The 20588-nt window shown below is 31.7% G+C and overlaps 3 protein-coding genes and 1 long non-coding RNA gene across 5 annotated transcripts; 1 reads left to right on the forward strand and 3 right to left on the reverse strand.

Annotated features, from left to right (window-relative positions):
* Positions 1–784: 784 nt before the first annotated feature.
* LOC120074016 lies at positions 785–4243 on the reverse strand. 2 transcript variants are annotated; one of them, XR_005480869.1, is made up of 3 exons: positions 4103–4243; positions 3802–4008; positions 785–1102 (listed from the first exon to the last, which is right to left on the reverse strand). It is a non-coding gene; the product is annotated as an uncharacterized LOC120074016 (long non-coding RNA). The 2 variants fall into 2 exon arrangements; XR_005480868.1 differs by lacking the exon at positions 785–1102 and adding an exon at positions 3340–3530.
* Positions 1732–4631, forward strand: LOC120074015 (serine/threonine/tyrosine-protein kinase HT1). Its single transcript, XM_039026981.1, has 3 exons — positions 1732–3346; positions 3499–3954; positions 4116–4631. Exons 1-3 carry the CDS (start codon positions 2930–2932, stop codon positions 4362–4364), a joined length of 1122 nt encoding a protein of 373 aa, XP_038882909.1. The 5' UTR covers positions 1732–2929; the 3' UTR covers positions 4365–4631.
* Positions 4632–15032: 10401 nt separating this feature from the next.
* LOC120073876 lies at positions 15033–16002 on the reverse strand. The gene has a single exon (XM_039026784.1). It carries the CDS (start codon positions 15930–15932, stop codon positions 15321–15323), a length of 612 nt encoding a protein of 203 aa, XP_038882712.1. The 5' UTR covers positions 15933–16002; the 3' UTR covers positions 15033–15320.
* Positions 16003–17277: 1275 nt separating this feature from the next.
* On the reverse strand, positions 17278–20300 carry LOC120072601 (carboxylesterase SOBER1-like). The gene is made up of 6 exons (XM_039024999.1): positions 19913–20300; positions 19018–19070; positions 18553–18676; positions 18336–18457; positions 17618–17725; positions 17278–17534 (listed from the first exon to the last, which is right to left on the reverse strand). The coding sequence occupies exons 1-6, from the start codon at positions 20190–20192 to the stop codon at positions 17445–17447; spliced, it is 777 nt and encodes a 258-aa protein (XP_038880927.1). The 5' UTR covers positions 20193–20300; the 3' UTR covers positions 17278–17444.
* Positions 20301–20588: the final 288 nt, after the last annotated feature.

Consider the following 20588-nt stretch of genomic DNA (forward strand, 5'->3'; position numbering starts at 1 on the left):
AAAAAAACCTATTATTGAAGTGCAAGCTAGTAGTATGAAAATGAAGTATAGATTTATAAATATTTAGTTTGTCAAATATTTTCTTGTATTTAATCACGGATAAGATATTATTAGATTAGTTTAAATTTGTCATCTTAATTATTTTAATATAGTTAATTTAAAATAAACTAAAAAAAAATTAGAAGAATGTTTTTTTAAAGAAAAAATTGAAATAGAGATTTTAACTAAAATTATAATTTTATTTAATCTATCATTTTAATAATTTGATATTTTAATTTTATTAGATTTTGAAATAAAATTTCATAAACTTTTGTCCCTTTAAATAATTTGAAAATGATTAATTTTTTTAACATAATATGCTAACATAAAATTAAAATAAACTAGTATTAAAAGTGTAATTTCTTTTATCAAATTACATTTGAGGAATACAAAATCATAAAATTTTGAGTTTTAAATTTTTTTTTTGTCGCTAAGTTGTCTAAAACATTTTAAACCTTTACGTTTAGAAAATGATTCTAAATCTTCAAACTAGTTAAATTGACCAATGAAAATAAATAAAATGTTATTAAATTAAATTAAGATTTTCTACACATATAGCCTAAATAAATATACCAATATAATTGCAAACTTGTTTGGAATGACTTGGAAAAAAAAAAATCTTTCAAAAATTCATTTTTATTTAAACACTTTTGTTTAAAAAGAAAAAAAAACCGTAAGATAAAAAACACACATGTATTACAATTCTTTCTTAAAAGTGTTTTTATATACAAATTTATCTAGTTTGTTATATACTAAGAGTATTTTTATTAATGTTTTTCAAGGTTCGTTGGTGGCTGTCTGAGGTTGGCCGAAATTTCACTGGGGGAGGAGGGAAGGCAGGTTGCCCAAGGTTGGTCGATGGTGATTGGAGTTGACTAGTGACAATTGGAGATTGGTTGTTGGGCACCAAGGTAGGGCCAGAGGTTGGCCGACGACGGTCATCAAGGTGGCATTCGAAGTTGCCTCTCGTCGGAAGTGTCGATCGGAGTTGGCCGACGATTGTTGCCAAAGAGTGGCGACCGGAGTTAGCAGGCAGATATTTGAAGGTTGGCCAACGTACTTCCTAGATTGAATTAGAAAAAAAAGGGTAATCCCATTTACTATTCAAAGCTATGAAAAAAGATGTAAGAAGCCAAGGCTTCCTTAAATCTTTGCCCCAAACAAAGATTGGACTTAGAATCCCTAACTCATCTAATCCCAACCCTTAAAACAAACATCCCCTTGAGCGCCAAAAAAAAGTCTTAAAAGGCTACCAGGAATTGAATATATTCCCTTCTAAATTTTTTAATCCCATACTGATTGATTTTAATAAGATGGAACTTATGATAATCTAATTACCATAGATTATGCACTGAGACCCGATTCGTAACCCTTAAACCCTAATCATTTTGACATATTTGGTCTTTTTTTATCATCTAACCTTTATAGGTGTGAGTTACCACTTCTATAAGTACCCCCATGGCCTTTGGACTGTGGATCAACTCTTCTGTCTTATTATTTAATTCAAAACCTTCAACATTAGATTAAGAATTTAATTGCAGTGCAACAGTTTCTATAACCTAAGAAAATTGATACATCAAAATGAGGAGTGTGTAAAAACGTAATTGAAGTATCGAATATGAATTTAGAACATAGGGTAAAATGATAAGTTCAAATAAACAACAAATTTCAAATTCAAAAGAAAAAAAAAAAAAAAAAAAAAAAAAATAGTCCTACAAACAAAAGAAGCAGTCCAGTTGAAGGGATTTGGAAACAAGTTATTAAATTACAGTACAACATTGACTACTGACAACTTTACTAGATTTAGTACAAAACTTTGATATACCCCAGAAGAATACAATAACAACAGACAGGAAATTGCAAGAATTGTAAGAATTGCAATCGCAACACCAATCAAAGTACACAAATCACGGCTATTGTAACCAATTGCTAAGGAAAAAGGATTTGACACGCACTAACTAAGAACCACAGGATCTAATGTCCATTGCATTAAGCTAAAGACCACCATGTTCTTCACTATTGACTCGGGTCAGATAGCCACTTTTTCACTTTAGCCTGGCCCACGTGTGCCTGCCACTTGTAGAAAAATGTGGGTATTTTTTATTTTATTTTATTTTGTTTTTTGTTTTTTGGGGAAAAAAGATTGGTATTGGCATATATGCTTATTTTCTCCAAGGAGTTGAAAGCTAATCCATTGAGGCTTTGCCACTTTGGCCACTTAGCATTGATGATGGGAAATGAAACAGAAACAGAGGAGCTGGATTCAGTTGAGAAAAGAAGAACAAATAAAGTGGTTCCTTCTTTAAAAAGTTCAACTTTTGATCAAAGAGACGCCAAATCACGAGACGTCCTTGAATTATCTGCCCTTTTTCATTGTCTTTCTACTGCCAAACGACCTAATCCTTCTCCTTATCATTATACACAACCGTGAAAATCAGACCCTTTCCCTTCTCTCTTCTACCTCCTAATTTTTCTGTTTCTTTTCTTCCTTCTTCCTTCTGTTCCATTCCCTGTAGCCATGAAATCCCAAGTTCTGCCTTTAGGTTTGGCTTTTTCTCTGATATGTTCCCGGTCTTTTCATGAACATTTGCCTACCTATAGAAAAGGTGCAAATGCTTGACGCGGAAAACTGTTCTCTGTGTTTTTTTCTTTTTTCTGCCAAGTTGTTCTTTTGGGTCTTCGTCCTTGCTACCATTGATTCAATATATTCATGAAAATCCATATTCAATTATCATTCTTCTTTAGAACCCATGTTTTTGAATCAGTTCATGCACTTCTTAAAATCAATTCATACTTTCAGAAGGAAAATTCCTTACGATCGTTTGCTTTGTAACATAAAAACAAGCCTTCGTTTGGTATAGACAAAGTCCATTTCACTTAAAGAATCTTCATGGCGACCTCATGTTTCGGTTCACTTAGGATTCGTAAATCGAAGAACAAACCCTTATCAACCCCTTCCTCGTTGAAATCCCAGATGAATTCTGAAATGGAAAATATGGAAAGGAGAAGATTTGACAGTTTGGAATCGTGGTCGATGATCCTAGAGTCTGAAAATGTGGAAACTTGGGAGACATCAAAGGAGGATCAGGAGGAGTGGACAGCTGATCTATCTCAACTCTTCATTGGTAACAAATTCGCCTCCGGTGCTCACAGTCGGATATACCGTGGAATTTACAAGCAGAGAGCCGTTGCTGTGAAGATGGTGAGAATTCCAAACCAAAAGGAGGAAACAAGAGCCAAACTCGAGCAACAGTTCAAGTCTGAAGTTGCCTTGCTTTCTCGTCTCTTTCATCCCAACATAGTTCAGGTAAAATTTCAACCTCCTATTCTTTTAATTTTTCCTTCATCTCTCCTTCCCAGTTATCCCTTATAGCAAAATTATGGACTATCCTCTCTGAAATATGAACCGACAGATACAAGTTTTTATGAATGTTAAATTAATGGCGGTTCGCTGTACAGTTCATTGCAGCCTGTAAAAAGCCACCTGTATACTGCATAATTACAGAGTATATGTCACAAGGAACTCTGAGGATGTATCTTAACAAGAAAGAGCCATATTCACTCTCAACAGAGACAATATTGAGGTTAGCTCTTGACATATCAAGAGGAATGGAATACCTCCATTCCCAAGGAGTGATCCACAGAGATCTCAAATCAAACAACTTGCTTCTAAACGATGAAATGAGAGTAAAAGTAGCTGATTTCGGAACCTCCTGCCTCGAAACACAGTGCCGAGAATCAAAAGGGAACATGGGAACTTACCGATGGATGGCGCCGGAGATGATCAAGGAGAAGCCTTATACTCGCAAAGTTGATGTGTACAGCTTTGGAATTGTGCTGTGGGAGCTCACCACGGCTCTGCTTCCCTTTCAAGGGATGACCCCCGTGCAAGCTGCCTTTGCCGTCGCCGAGAAGGTACCAAATCTCAAACTCCCCCTTCCACAAGTAATGCTGATTTCGATACTTTATCTGTTTGAAGAAAAATCGCTCTCAATTCCCAAATCATAAAGTTGCGTAATAGAATAGCATAGGGATTAGGGTTTTGAGTGTTGAAATGTCTTACTTGAATTGGGCAGAATGAGAGGCCCCCATTACCGGCGAGTTGTCAGCCGGCACTAGCCCACCTGATTAAGCGGTGTTGGGCGGCGAATCCGTCGAAGCGGCCGGATTTCAGCGACATTGTGGTGGCTTTGGAGAAATACGATGAGTGTGTGAAAGAGGGTCTTCCCCTTGCACACCATAGAAGATTGGTAAACCGAAACGCCATTATTGAACGCTTGAAAGCTTGCGCTTCAACCAGCTCTTCAATACCTGTACATGCTTAATCCTGATCCGCCATAGCCTTCGTAATTCGAAAAGGTGTCATTTTGGTCAATTTTCAGCAGCAAAAAAGGAAGATGATCAAATCAAATACTGTGTAAAATGAGAGGGCCCCACGTAGATTCATGGTCCATATCTGAATCATGGAACACCGGGCCCAACTTCCTCGGCCCAGCCCACTGCAAATCTCACTAATTATAGTTTTGATCTTCCAAACTAAAATTTTTTATTTTTCTTTTTCTCATTCCATCTTTGAACAGTTGATTAATTTATAATCTTTTCTATCAAAATGTTAGTTTCATCAATGTCATACAGGATATTCGGAGTGAATTTTTTTCTTTAAAAGAAAACATATTTTTTAAAAATAAATAGATATAAAAATACACGATATTATAGATAATATTAAAATCCACAACATAATTTAGTGATAATGAGTAACAAGCAGACGACTAATAATTAATAAAAATAACGATAAATAACCTTCAAATTTAAAATAAGAGGGCATATAAAATTTCAAAATAGAAATTCTTTATCTATCCCCTCATTTTTTCCAATATCACACATATCTTTCTAAAGTTAGAGATTCTTTAGGTTATTTTAGATTAAAAGGAAGATTATCTAATTTGTCCTTCTTGAGTTTCAAGAATCGAAAAGTTATGTACTAAAATTAGGTAGGTAAATTTTTGCTATTCCTGATAAAAGTTCTAGATTCATCTAGAAAGTATTTGAGTATTTACCATGAACTTGGTGTCATTTCTCAATCTCGTCTTTATTTTTTAAAAAAAGTTTCTAGTTTCGCCTTTATTTATACTTTTTTCCCCCTTTCTTTTCTTTTAAATTTTAAATTTCGACAACAAATAAATCTTTTTGACTTGCTTGTCGATGACATGTACTTAGCTAGGTCGGATTAAAGCCTAGTTTGGAGTTTTTGTCAATTAAATCTTTGTTTTCTCATGTAAATGCAAATATTAACTAACAAGGCAGTGATTTAGCTTCCTAATATATTTTGTGCCAAAAAAAAAAAAAAAAATCAAATATGTTTTAACATTCTATTAATGAAAACAAAATGTTATATTAATTAGGTTGTAAATGTAACTATACCTTATGTTATTAATCTAATCAGTTGGACGTGCCCGTCTATAAATTGAAACATAGGATCTTTCAAAATTTATTTTAAACCGTTTTTATATAAGAATTTAAATAAAGATGACTTGTTTGAAAAACACTAATTTCTCTAATTATTCTAAATGGACTCTTAATCTAATAAAAAATTTATGTTAAATTACTGGTAGTTCCTTGAACTTTTAAGTTTGTGTAATCTTGTCTCTCAACTTTTAATTTGGTGTTAAATAAGTTTCTAAACTTATAAATCTGTATCAAATATAGGTTCTAAACTTCAACTTTGTATCTAATGCGTCATTGTTACATTCAATTCTTTTAAAAAATAATTGATAATTGATTTAGTATAAAAAAAAAAAAATAGATTTTATGTCCAATGGGACCTAAAAAATTTCAAAATTATGCTTAGGATATATAAAGACTTTTAAATATAAGTTGAACAATTCAATGACCTATTATTTTGGAAATATATTAAATATAAAATTAAAAGTTTACAGATATATTAAATATTTTTAAAATTGAGGAATTACAAAATTCAAACTTTAAACCGTTTATAAAGTTTTATGGGTCTATCAAACATTTTTAAAATTTAAAAAACATAAAAATTCATCAACTAAACTTTGAAAACCTATATCTCAAAAGGGAATTCCCACAATGCTAATGAATTATTGGGCCATTGTTCATGTTATTCGTTTTTTATATATATAAAAAATAATTATTACTGTTTAAAAGAATACTTGGCCACCCTTTTAAAGAAGGGTATTTTAAGAACAATATTCAGCGAAACATATCTTTTAGAAAATTCTCCAGTCACGTCATATGCATTAAAAAAACTTTAAATTATTATTATCATTTTAGAAACAATACAAACCCAAATTTATTTATAAAATTTATAGCATTATTCCCAATCTCTTAGAGCCGGTTGAGATTCCAAGTAGGCTCCAACGTTAATAAATACTATTTTTTAATCTAGAGTTTTCAAAATCCCACTTTGGTACTATTTTATTCTTTGTTACAGTATTTATTAATCAATTCAGTATCCAAATGTCTCCTTACATTTATTATGATTACTTCAATTTTGGACAAATTACAAATTTAACCTTGAATTATTAGACTTGTGTTGGTCCAAACTATAAAAACTATGTAAGTGTTCGTGCACTTTCAGTTGGTGCCTACTCTTTCAAAAATATCATTGCATGTGAATTTGAATGTTTAAAATTGTTGTATATGAATATATTTACATACAATTGTTTTCATCACAGGTGGAATTGATTGTTTCTATTTTTTAAAATAAATTAGTATAAAATACAAATTAGATAATTTTGATATTAGGTACATTGCAGAAGAGATGTAGAAATTAAATTAAAAATCTGAGTTTTTATTACATTTTGAATGATTTGAATAGACATGTGCTTTTAATTTATAGATTATTTTAAATATTTAGGTTTGATTTTACACGTATCAAAATTTATGAATAAGAATATATTGGATAAAACCAAAACCTTACTCCTTTCCTTCTATCGGAATTGGCAACAGATCTCTAGACAACTATTTATTGGCAGCTTTGCCTATCTATTTTATTATGGCCGATAGAAGAGGAAGACACGCCCGATTCGATCGAATTTTAGATAACAAGAAGGCGAGCTGATCCGCTGCAAGCCATCCTAGTTTGCAGCAGAGAACAAGACAGGAAGCGAGTGTTGGTACTCAATTCGTCGCGCTGGCACGTCACTCAGCTCCTCAGCGAACTTTGGTTGCAAAGACTTTCTCTTAAGTGCATGTCTTAGCAACAAAAAACAAGGGTTTCGCTCGTTATAGGACTTGACCAAACATCTCACGACACAAGCTAACGACAACCATGCAACACCTGTATGAAAGTCAGTACACTCATTGTGGAAGGTCCCTTCGTGTATGCAATGGACAATCGGAGGAGTATGAGTTCGAAGAGCTAGAAGAGATTGATATTCACTCACTTAGACTTGAAGGAAGGCGATGAGAGACTTCGCAAACTGGACCAACTTCCTGGTAAGATGCCTACGATTAAAAAGCACCAACATATCAAGATCCAGAGACCCCAACTCAACTTATAGTTAGACCTCTATTTTATACGTTCATATAAACTTTTAATAGAATCTTTAAAATAGGACACATTAAGAAATTCTGATAAACCCATAAACCTTGATTAATTAAAGGATTATATATGTCCATCCTTTTATATTAATCCTTAATAATTACATTAAAATAGAAGTGTTAAAGTAAACATCTGCACTTGTTAATTTATTATTAATAGTTAAATTATTTTAATTCATTTTAACACATGAAAAATGAATAATTAAAAACTAATTTATATGTAGACCTAAATATTGTGATATAATAATATTTTATTTTACTCTCACCTCTTTTATTGTCCACTCATTGATTTGTTTCATTCATGCTATCTTCTAAGTTTTACAAACTTTTAAAATCATTTCATACTTGATAAATAGGTAGAAACTAAATCTAAAAGATTCATATTTTTTTATATTTTTTTTCTATTAAAAATCATTGACTACCAGTTTATTTCATATTACCTACCCAAATAACTCAATAAATATTAAAGTAAAAAAAATCAAAACTTTACTAAAAGTAATTTTTTTAGAAGTGCATTTCATATTTAAATATAATTGCAATTTGATAAAGTAATCTAAAAATAATAATAATGGGGTAAAACAAATTTGGTGAAAATTATGTAATCTATTAAATTAAATGAAATTTATTGAAAGGAATTTTTTAACCTAAATATATTGCAATTAAGAAAAAAAATAGAATGGTAAAAATCGGGTATAACAAACCAAGATTGCGCCCATGCTGAGAGAGAAAAAAAAAACAAATATTACTATCAAAATTGAAAAAACAACCCTCATCTTATAAAAACGGAATAAGAATAACTTATTTTTGTTCATAAGCATGCTCTTTTTTAAGACGTTTTATGTGGCAAAAAAAAAACTCACCAATCTTGGTTAATTTCAAAAAATAAAAAAGTCAAACATTGTTGCCCAATAAAATGACAAATATTGCTATCAAAATTGAAAAAAAAAAAAAAAACCATCATCTTGATATAAATGAAATAAGAATAATTTACCTTTGTTCATGAGCATGCTCTTTTTAGAGACGATTTTTTCGCATGAAAAACTCACGATTTGGTTAGTTTTGTTTTTTTTTTAAAAAAAAAAACAAACAAACAAACATTTCTGCCAAAATAAAATGGTAAATATTGCTATCAAAATTGAAAAAATAAATGAAAATAGTAAACATTACTTCTGAAGTGGAGAAAGGTGGTGCAATTTTAGACTTCAATGTATGAGTTTGATAATCCCTACTTACATGAATATTGATCACGTGGGATAAACATTCTTTACATGAGGTTTTTATCGCTAATATTATATTGTGGATACATCTTAATTAAGTAGTAATTACAAATATGTTGAATAGGTGTATCTGGCTAGTAACCACTAAATCTAACAGATACATTGAATAGTTGCAAATAATAACTAAATCCTTCACTTTACCCTTTTTATATATACTCCAGATTCACAAATCTTAAAATTCAATTTCATATCTAATATATTAATTAATTTTATTTTTTAATATATTAAAAATCTATTGAACACACAATTAAAAATTTAGCGATAATCAGATACTTTTAATATTCAAGGACTAAATAAACACAAATTTTAAATCGGACAACAGATCCCTAAACTTGTAATTAAACTTGGACTAAAAAGAAAAACAACACACTTAAATGTTTAATGATTCATTTAATGAATAACAACCCAAGAAACTAAATAGGAAGTTATTGCATAATTTATTTAAAAAATTGATATTTAAAGGGTACAGAATTTGAACGACTCCTTTGTATTTTTAGCAAGTTTTGAAATTTTTAATTGATGTGAATTTAGACCTAGCTTTAACGGTTTAATACATTAATAACCACAATTGGGTAGGTGTGTATGACTAATTTAAGGATTTAAACATAGTATTTTGTTTCCTTGTTTTAACTACATTTTAATAATTAAAAAGTACACATATTTATTTCTTAATTCATATAAGTACCAAATTAAGGGGAAAGGGGGAATAAAGCTTGCACAATATAGAGAATTTATTAAACAGAAAAAAGGAGAGAGAATAAAGGCAAAGACACTTTCTTTTCTTAGAATTAATGGGTTACCAATTAAGTTTTTCTTCTTTTATTTTCTTTGAAGAAGGGCATATAATCTTTGATAATTAAGATAGAATGATTTTTTTTTTTTTTAAAAAAAAAATAAAATTCTTAAGCCTACTTTTCTTTATTCGTTTCCTTGGGACATGTATTTGATGAATAAGTATTTTGAATATCATCTATCATATAGTTAACAAATAAATAGTGTCTAGTAAGAAGAGAATATAAAATTTGGCCATTATAAAACTTAAGACAATAGTACATTATTATTGTTATTTTTAATTAAAGAGAGTATACAATTAGAATATTTATTTTATCTTCACTACATTATATTAAGGTTATTTGTGTTTGTTTGTTTGTTTTCCTCTTTTTTACATATGTAATTGATTGAGTTGACCTAATCGATGTGGCATGACGCTATAATTATATATAATTAATTAAGGACGTACATACACCTCACTTTTGATGAAAGTATGCAAGTGAATAAAGATAAGCTAGATATAAAACAATAAGTTTAGCTAAGATTTTTTCGTTACTATTACGATAGTATAGACCTCTTTATTTTTTTCTTGTGTATCACATCAACATATTTTTAAAAATAGATAGATCCACTCACATTATTGTAAGACCCACCAATGTTATTTATAAAAATAAATTTATACTATAAACAATAGAATTATGGTACTCATGCAATATTAAAAAAATTTCGATGTACATCCTAGTGTCATCAATTATAGAATACAGAAATGTGGCGAGTAGCCAATAAATTTTGAAACATTCAAAAATAGAAAAGAAAAAGAAAGGGAAAAAGCTTAGAAAGGTAAAATAATCACACATAATAAAGTTTAGGACAAATATCAATTTATACCCCTAAAGTTTGGGTATTATATCAATTTAAACTCTAAACTAACAATTGTATTAATTTAAATCCTGAACTTTTATAAATATATTAATTTAAACCCTAAACCCTTCATAATTGTATCAACTTAAACCCCGGCCCCCATTACATTTTATCTGGATACACTTATGAATGCTCAGGGTTCATTAATATATTTATGAAATTTCTGGATTTAAATTGACACACTGAAAGTTCATGATTTAAATTGATATAATTAAAGGTTTAAATTGATGCAGTTCCCAAAGAGTTTTTAAATTGATACAACCCCTAAAATTTAAGGTTTAAATTAATACAATTTTTAGTTTAGGGTTTAAATATAATCTAAAAAATTTAGGGAGTACAAATTGATTTTCACCCTAAAGTTTAATATGATTATTTTGCAAATGAAGAAAAAAAAATCAAAGCTAAAGCTATAAAATATCTTATTTTAAACTTAATCAAATGAAAACTATATATAAAAAAAAAGGGACAATGGGATAATGAAGAAGAAAGATTTTAGTAGGAAAAAAATAACATAATTTAGAAGTTGGAGTGATCGAATATGACTTGGGAGGCATGCGTTACACAAGTGAAGGCTAATATATCCAAATAGTTAGGTGTGGAATATAAAAATGCATACATAGGTATCATATATTTATTTCTTTTCAAAAAATAAACTAAAATAAAGCATGGAAAAGTGAGATAGCTAAGCATGAATAGCTGTTAATTAATTTACCCATGTTCTTTTTTATATGATTAAAGTTGAAAAAAGTTAAAAGGTTAAACCTTTGTTACATCACATGCTCAGCTTTGGGTCTCTATAATTTTACCTTATAATTACCCTAACCTCGAGATAGGGCACAAATCTTTTTGTAATTTTCAAATAAGTTGTCCTTTTATATATTTATGAACATATTCTTGCTTTTAAAAAAATATATTTAATCTTTCAAAAGGTACATTACTTTTGACCTTTCTCAAAAGGAGACTTGAAACGATGTAGCGATGACTTAGAATAGTATATCTATCGAAGTTTCTGTTTCAAGCCACTTAGATTCAATTTTCATATAGAATTTAAACTATTTCTACTTCAATTATAGTTCTGAAACGTTTATGAAAAATCAAGAGTGATACTGTAACTTTAAAGGAAAAAATAACTATATTTTAAAACCAAAGAAACATATTATTGTTGAATGATAAATTTTGGACTGATCGCAGATTGCCATATCATTTACTAAATTAATGAAGAAATTCCAAATAATTGAATTCGAGACTAATTAGAAGTTGAAATTTGTCCCAAATTGAAGTTGAAGACATAAATTGGCGAAGTCCGATGATGCCGCATGTTTCCTTCATAACCGTTGGATTGAATAAAATTATTTCGGTCCAATTTGATATTATTATTTGGGCTAAAAGTCCAATTTAGCCCAAAAATAGACTTAATTGGACCAAAATATCAAATAAGACCCAAATCCAATTAGTCGGGCCCAAGAGTCAGGCCCATAGACTAACCAAGCCCAATCCCACGAAGTCCAGTAGAGAACAAAGGAGTTCTCCTCATTTGTGGCCTGTGGGGATCAACAATTCTATATTCCAGAGAGCTTATAGGGAATTCCCTACAATCTGAAGACTCCTTGACTTTTGAAGTTGACAACGCTTGAAGACTGAAGTCCTTTGGAGATACAAACATTCTGAAGACTGAAGTCCTTTGAAGATATAAGCATTCTTCAAAGACTCCAACTTTAAGAACATCCACACGCCTCGCTTCTAAACATTAAGCGTACACATTCAACTGAGAGAGAATCAGAGGATCAAGTACTAAAGATCGAACCACATCGCATCAAATCAATCTCAAGATCAACACCAACTCAAGTTCAAATTCCAACAAATAAATTTCTCTTGAAATCTCGTGCGAACAATTATATATCTATCTATCTATCTATTATCTATCTATCTATATATAATTCAACCTTATTACAATGGTTGAATCCAACAATGATGAGAAAATAGGAGCAAGTCGGTTAAACAAGATTTGTCTTGTAATTTGACATTAGTCAAGTTAATTTAATCATTACTAATAGAAAAAAATTTGAGTGATGGTTGAGTTGTACCTATCTTTATACAGTTCATCAATTACCGAGTGAAAAGCTTAACATATAGCAAGAAGATTTGACTTTTAAAAAAACGTATTATTGTTATTTTCACTAAATAATAAATGAAGGGTTATATGGAGATAAATGTAACCTAATCATTATCCTTACCAATATTTGACATCAATCAACAAGAGAAAGTTGAGCTTGACTATATATTTTATCGCGACGTCGAAAACATATGTACATATACACACATTTGGTTGTAACAAAATAAACCTCAAGTTAAGTATTGTGAGAGGACATAAAGTTGGCAACTTTTTAAAACTCAAGTGAAGTGAAGGGTACACTAATCATCCACTATAATTGTAAAATTTTCCAATGCCTTTGGGGAAAAAGAGAGGCACTAAATCACGGATACTTTATGACACTAATTAAGCTTTATAATAGAGACTTTAAAAGGGAACATATAGAGAGAGTTAAAGTTAAACTACAAATTAGCATGGCTAATTAAAGATTTAAGGTCTGTAAATTACCATGTGGCCCCTCTTATAATTTTTAAAAAAAGATTTTTAGGTGCTCAATGCCAACTTTATTTTTTCAACTTTTTGGCTTCTCTTTTAGCTTACAACTTTCATGAATTGCAATACATGCCCATCATCCATTTCTTTTCCCTCTTCTTTACACACTTTTTAATGCATTAAAAATAACCATTTTGATTTATTCACTTTCTTTCTTTTTTTTTTTTTTTTTTTATCTCAAACTTTTGAAACAATTTTATGGGACTCTTTTGTCAATTTCTAAGAAAGAATAAATATTTAATAACAAGAGCTAAGTGTACACTGAGGTGGATCAATCATATCTACTTTCTTTTCTTCTTAGCTTTCCTTTTCAAAACCATATTCTTCTTTACATAGAGAGTTAAAAACCTTCATTTTAAAGGAAAAAAATACCACCTACTATTTACATACATGAAATTTTGACCCTTCAAAGATGATTTAAATAAACATACCAAAGTATTAAATTTGCTAGGAGTGGCTGGATAACCCCAATCATTCGACCAATATGGATTACCCAACCTAAATTGTAATAGTTGAGTTGAGTCGATTTTGCTAACGGATTGTATTTGATTAATTCTTTTTTATTTTAATCGGGTTGAATGAGTCTTAAGAGATTATTATTATTATTATTTTTGAATTGACCTAACCCAATCCAATATATATATTTCTTTGTTTAATATCACTCACTATGAATTGATGAATTTGTGAGCTTTTAATAAGATTATTACAATGTTTATTTTATTTAAAGTTTGTAATAGATATCATGAATGTATGGTATTTTACATTTGAGTTTTTTGAGGTTTTAAGTATTAGCTATGTGTTGTAGATAATAAATTTAAGTATTTTAAATCAATTATAAAAAAAAATGACTTGACAATCCAACCAACCCACCCAAATTATAAGAGTTGGATTGAGGACTAAATTTGTATCTTTCGGATAGCTAACCCAACCAACTCCGAAGTGATCCAAAAAGTCTTCTCAATTTCATCAAATCCACGTACACCTCTAAAAATCACTACTCCATCTAATTCAATTTCTTCATACTTTCTTATTTATTAACCTCCAAGTTATTAATCATAATAGTCTTCGTATTAACACTTATCAATTCTTGTCAAGTCATATCAAACAATATTTTAAATTTCACAACGACTACTCATTAATACTACAAAGACCATTAAATAAAATTAATCAAAATATAAAATTGAAACATACCCAAATGTCAATGTAAAATCTAATCTAAAATGGAAAAGATACTTTTTCACTTAGAGATAATCCCAAAGAAATTAAAGATATACTATATGTGTCATTACAATCAGATTGAAAGTTTACATAAGAAAAAGAAATTCGAATAAACACATTATGATAGTCTCCTTGAATAATTTTTGGATTGGGACCTACCAAATACCAAAATTAATTTAGTTCCTACCCCCACCTCATTCTCCATTTGAGAGTGGGGGAATTACTTTGTTGTTTGGTGATGGACAGCCACCAAGAACCTTTCCAAATCCAACTATCCAAAAAAGTCCCCAAAAAAATTACCAATTGGATGTCAATTTAATATGCAAAGGCCATGCATGCACGTCTTGCAACTCTCTTGCATTCCATATTCTTTCCATATATATGTATTAAGAAACATTGGTGGGTCATACCTTGGCTTTAATCACATTGTGTTCCAGTTTTGAAGGAAATTCAATATCATAATTGTTTGAAAGATTCCAGAAAAATAAAAACTCCAATTCTGATAAAAGACACAGACCGGAAAAAACTTGACATAGCAAGCTCCATATTTCACGATAATGAATTCCGTTATTAAGAAGTCACTCTCACACAAGTGGAATGAAATTCTACTACTTCCATTATAATCAAACAAACTATGACCAAATTTCAGCAAGAACATCCAGAAGATTTCTTGAGTGGAATTTATATAGGAGACCATGTTGTAATCATTCATTTTTACATAAGGGAAATAATTTACAGAGAACAGAGCAAACAAAATCCAAAACAGAGAATCCAAAACAGAGCCCTATTTTTCTCATCTTCTTAGATGATTAGAAAAAGAAGATGATGAAGAAGAAGAAGAAGAAGAAGAAGAAAGCTACCTTTGCGATTCTTTAATTTCATTAACCCCAAGCACCCCAAATTTTCTCACCTACAAAACTCACGAATCTTCTCACCGATCCTCTTTCTGCTCCTTCTTCTTTTTCCTCCTCCTCCTCTTTTTCATTCCTCTGCCGACCGGTATCCTGCTGCACAGAATCCGATAATACCTCGTTTGTCTTGCCTTTCCCCAAGCTTGACTCACCGCTAGCCGATTCGTTGTTCTTCTTTCGTCTTTCTTTCTTGCAATTCCTCTGCGTGCTTGTTGTGGCCTTCGATTTCGTTAATCCATCTTCATAAGCATCGATTATTTCATGGATAAGTTGTCGATTGGGGGAAGAATCCCATCTCGCCCAGTATCGTCGATAGCACATGAAACAATCGCAGTCAAAGATTGGGGCGTGATCGACACCGACCTTCCCAGCGGCGATTTTCCGAGCATTCTTGCGGCTGCCGGATAAGTTGGAGAGAGAAGCGGTGGTGTTGGAACAAGAGATGAGATAGGCGAGGACTTCTTTATCGTCGGCGGAGAGAGCGACGGTGAGCGCGAATATAGCGGCGGGCAAGAAGGAGAGGAAGTCGGAAATGATCGGCGGCGAAGGATGTACGGTGCTTTTCCGGCAAAGCTTCTTCATGGTGGAATAAGAAGAGAGAAATAAGGGTTTTGGCGATGGGAAAGCGGTGTTAAGAGTTTTTGAGGTTTTTATTTTCTACTCCGGAGAGAAGGCATTGGAGTTGATGACGTGTGTCCACAGTGTACGGGTAATATTCACGTGCGACGCATAACACGATTCCTATACTACAATGCCACTGATTGATAACTTTCTTTTTCTAATCGTACGGTTGTGATTAATTCGGAAGAGGCAGAGTGGGACCCCCCACGATCAGTCCATCAGATCTCTTTTTAACACCTCTATTTCCGTGTAATTAGTTCGTATATAGTCAAGTATATTTCAGAGCTATTACACTGAAAAAGTCTAAGTCAACCACACCTCAACTTGACCAAACGATGCCGTTTATGACTCGGCTTCGACTCAGTCTTAGCTAGCCACATTCCATTTTTTTTTCAACTTTACTTTAATTTCTTTTAAGGAAAAAAATCATCTGGGTTATGCCGAAAGAACACTTCTAAGCATTTCTTTTAAATGTAAACTTCGTCAGCTAGCTAATTTTTTTTTATTAGTGAAATAAAAAAAAAGAATTTGACGATATTTCTGAAAATGAAAGCCATTGACATATGATGTATGCCATATATAAAACCTTATTTCATTCCTACAATGGCACGCTTACATTTTTTTTCTTTTACCACAATATTTTTATTAATGAGTAATGACAAATATCATAAAATTAATTGTCGTAAATGCAATAATTTACATTTTTCTCCCAATTTCGTTGCCCATTATGAAAATCATTCATACATTAAATCTGAAATGTGTATAAATTTCTTTAAGTATAGGATTTAAAAATTGGATGACTATAGTAAATGAATGAATGTTTTTCAAGAGAAATTTTGTCTAATAATTCTAAATTGATTTATTTATAAAAGTTTATATATTTAATTGTTACAAATATAAGTTGAACATGAAATTTTTTCAAATAGAAAGTAATGGAAGATATAAATTAATATAATTATAAAATTTCAAATTTTAAATTAATAAACCTCAAAAGTTTAGGGATACAAGTCAATATTTTTTTTTTCTTTTATTAAAATAATTTGGGTTCTTCCAGAAGTGTTACTTTGGTTTTGGATAGGAAAAGAAAATGTATAATAATGTACTTCTCAATCTCAGCCTCGACCTCGAGAAAGTTTGAATTTCTCACTACTTGAGAGAGAAGAATACGTCATTGATGTTCTTTTTTTGGGATAATTTGTGTAATCCACGTATTAATGATCTAAACACGTATGCTTATGTGGAATAATCATCATTCTTTGCTTCCTTCTGAGTCAACTTCATTGGTTCAAAATATTGGACACAACTCTACTTGAAGCTTTTCCAAACAAATTTCTTATAAGACTGCGTGTAAAAGTTGTTCAAGAAAATGATATTTATTAGTATAACTAGAGTTCAATAATTTGTCGAAGTCAAATAATAATAAAGATCTTCCCACATCAGGAAATGATGAATGTGATCCAGCAAAAGGGTTCATCAGGAAGAGCTTTGCAGACGGTTCTTGATCCATGATTCAAGGTGTTTGAGCTCCTCCATGCTTATCGAATGGCCAAGACCGGGATAAGCCTTCAGAATCAGATGAATAAACATTTTAGATTTCCAATCAAATTTTCGGTATGATTTGTAGAAGAGGAAGTTGAGCAAATTACCTTAAATTCACAGCTTAGTCCTGCCTTTTCAAGGAACGGCAGCCCGGCTTGCCCAGCTTCGAACAATACGGTTCTGTCGTCAATTCCATGAGACCATAAAATTGGTGTCTGCAGTGCACAGATAAATATTCAGATCTAAGAAATTGAATGGCATTCACACTTCTACAGCAAAAGTAAATAAAATGATAAGCACCCTCCACCATAAATACACATTATAATTCTATCTTTTCAACAAAGCTGTAACAAAGGGATGTGTTGATGAATGTGGAATCAATTGGTCCATTGGTAAAGCTGTTTTGATCTGACAATGTAGTTAAAGTGATATAAATGTTCTGATAAAAAGATATCCCTTTACTGCTTCACAGTCGTATGGAATTCAGTTGAACTGCAGGTTTTAAATCCACAAAAGTGATCACCAAGGAACTTTATCGATGCAAAATGTAAACCATGAAGATAAACACCATAATCCAATAAAGCATCAGTAGTGAGCAAAGTCTTGAGAGAACAGGCTCATATAACAATTTGAAGGATGCTCAAGAAACTATATTCTTTTGCCAAAGTGAGCTTATCTAAGCGGTAATTAGTAATAACCTTCCATCCTGGAGGTGGGAAGTTCGATCCCCCAATCCCACAATCGTTGTACTAAAAAAAAAGAAACTATATTCTTTTGGCCCCCCTTTCAAAATATGATCACATGGTCACAGAAAGAGTGAGGTACCCGTTTTGCATCTGGATGTATTCGGTCGATAATGGTTGAGTTGAAAGGAACCCATCCACTAAATACAGCACCTCCCCCTAGAGTTTTTGGATATAGCAGAACACTGGCTAATGTTAAGGCACCTGCATGGAATTAACAGCAATAAGAAGGAACTATCATACAAGGGCTTTATATGCACATCTAAAGAAAATATAGATGGGAGGAGAAAGACTAAAACCTCCTTGACTGAATCCACACACAAATATGTTATTTGGACTTATGCCACCATCTACCACTTTGTCTATCTTTGCATGTACACTTTGTACTGCTTCAAGTACTGAGCTTTCAGCCTTTGGAGTGTCCTGATTCATGAAAGAAAGAAAATTTTAAAGAAAAATGCTATAAAACCTTAAAAAAACTGAAAAGGAAACAGTTAGCATTCCCCTCTTGGTGATTCTTCAGATTCTTTTTGCTTATCCCCTTCAAAAGCAGTCGACAATAATCCTTTGTCGATAGAATTAGAGTAAATCTCCAGAAGCTTTAAATGGAGGATGCATCTTCTTAGAGGAATTAGCCCCTTTTTAACAATTGAAAATGTTCAAAAATAATAATTAACCTATGCTACAAAAGAAAAATTCTTCAAATGGGAGAACCTTTCTAAGAGAAGAAAAGTATATAAAGCTGGTTTAAAGCCTTAACTTACAGCAGATACTGGAATCTCATGAATGTCAAACCATGAAGGCATTACAGCACCATCTGCAAGTGGAAAGAAATAAGCAGATTGAAGAATAAGAAGATTAAAACACTTTTTTTAAAAGGGAAGATGATGCTGAAGACAACAAGTGGCATTAGGGGTTGCAATCATAGACTTATCATATTCTTGGCTTTGCACATGAGAATGAATGGAAATATATGCATTCTGTTCTTTGTCGCCCCTTTCCCTTTTAGTTTTCAGGTTATCATCACCCTAGGCTTTCCAAGCCATTCATTAGAGAAGAACTGACATAAAATCATCTCTCGCGGTAAAATTTACTCCAATAGATGGTAGTAGTTGTTAAAACAGTAGAACCCTCCACATATTTCCACAATGATATGATATCATCCACGTTGTACATAAGCCATTATGGCTTTATTTTTTGAATGGAGATAATTGTCCTCACTTTCCCTAACCAATGTGGGACTTTATTTGCACTGAAAAATGGTAATCAACTCACTTGCCAGTTGCACCACCAAGTTTCAGGCATCACACTTTTGTCTAATACCATTCTAAAGCATTTAATACCAACAGGCACAAGTTCTGTCTTCATCAGTTCAATACCAACCGGGATATTCAAGTTCATCAATTCAAATTCAACACACGTAGCATATGAGTTCTTTAATTCGAACAAGAGATAGGGCCAGTTAACACAAGGAAATCAAACCCATAAAAAACTACATTTCCTGAATATGGAAAGACAATTCAAGCATTAACCAAAAAACATACTGATTAAATTAAGCCGACACAAGTAATTTCATCTGAGTTAGATATAATATGATTCCGTAACACGGTCATTAACAGCCAGAGGGAAAACCCTAAAAATGAAATCATAAAAACTTACAATTACACGTGACAGGGTTCTTAGGAGCAGAGGGAAAAGACCAGGAAGTGCGCTTGAACTCAGGGGAAGTGAAGAGATTCTTAATTGGCTCGTTGGCAGGACCCGAATCTCCTAATCCATGAAGCCAGAGGATGAAGCTTCGAGCCGCCATGGGATCTGGGATTGTTGAAGAAGATGGGTGAGGGGAATGAAACAGAACTAAGAGAATGGTTAAGGCGAGGGTGGCTACAGAGAGTGCGATCGATTTCGTTAGTTGTTGACGAACTGATACAGTAGCCATAGTTGGTCTCCCATGGCCATCGCTTCTTCTCCGCTAGAGTTAATGCGAAAGTGAGGACTTGGAGGTTGCAGAATTTCCTTCACCTTGACATATACACCATCATTATTATTATTTGAAGCAACATATATGCATTATTAAATGGAAAATTTTACAAAATGACCAAAAATCCAAAACCTTTTCTATCAATGACTTCTTCTTAAATATTTTTTTATGTCAGACCTTTTGCCCATATGGAATTCTAAAATTACCCTCAGTTTTTAAAAAGCATTCAGACGTACCACATTTCTTCTTCCTTCAATGATTTCTTCAGCCCTTCATTAAATGTGCATTCAATACATCACCAATATTCCGCTAAAACATTTATTCCCAACTAATATTCTTCCAATAACATTGAAG

This window comes from Benincasa hispida, chromosome 3 (genome assembly GCF_009727055.1).
Source record: "Benincasa hispida cultivar B227 chromosome 3, ASM972705v1, whole genome shotgun sequence".
Lineage (NCBI taxonomy): Eukaryota > Viridiplantae > Streptophyta > Magnoliopsida > Cucurbitales > Cucurbitaceae > Benincasa > Benincasa hispida.

Coding starts and splice junctions, on each gene's coding strand:
- LOC120074015 (XM_039026981.1), top strand. CDS start 2,930: ATGGCGACCTCATGTTTCGGTTCACTTAGGATTCGTAAATCGAAGAAC. Junction 3,347..3,498: donor TTCATCCCAACATAGTTCAG/GTAAAATTTCAA, acceptor TTCGCTGTACAG/TTCATTGCAGCCTGTAAAAA. Junction 3,955..4,115: donor CCTTTGCCGTCGCCGAGAAG/GTACCAAATCTC, acceptor TGAATTGGGCAG/AATGAGAGGCCCCCATTACC.
- LOC120072601 (XM_039024999.1), bottom strand. CDS start 20,192: ATGGCTACTGTATCAGTTCGTCAACAACTAACGAAATCGATCGCACTC. Junction 17,726..18,335: donor TACATCCAGATGCAAAACGG/GTACCTCACTCT, acceptor TGTGCACTGCAG/ACACCAATTTTATGGTCTCA. Junction 17,535..17,617: donor GACTAAGCTGTGAATTTAAG/GTAATTTGCTCA, acceptor CTGATTCTGAAG/GCTTATCCCGGTCTTGGCCA.
- LOC120073876 (XM_039026784.1), bottom strand. CDS start 15,932: ATGAAGAAGCTTTGCCGGAAAAGCACCGTACATCCTTCGCCGCCGATC.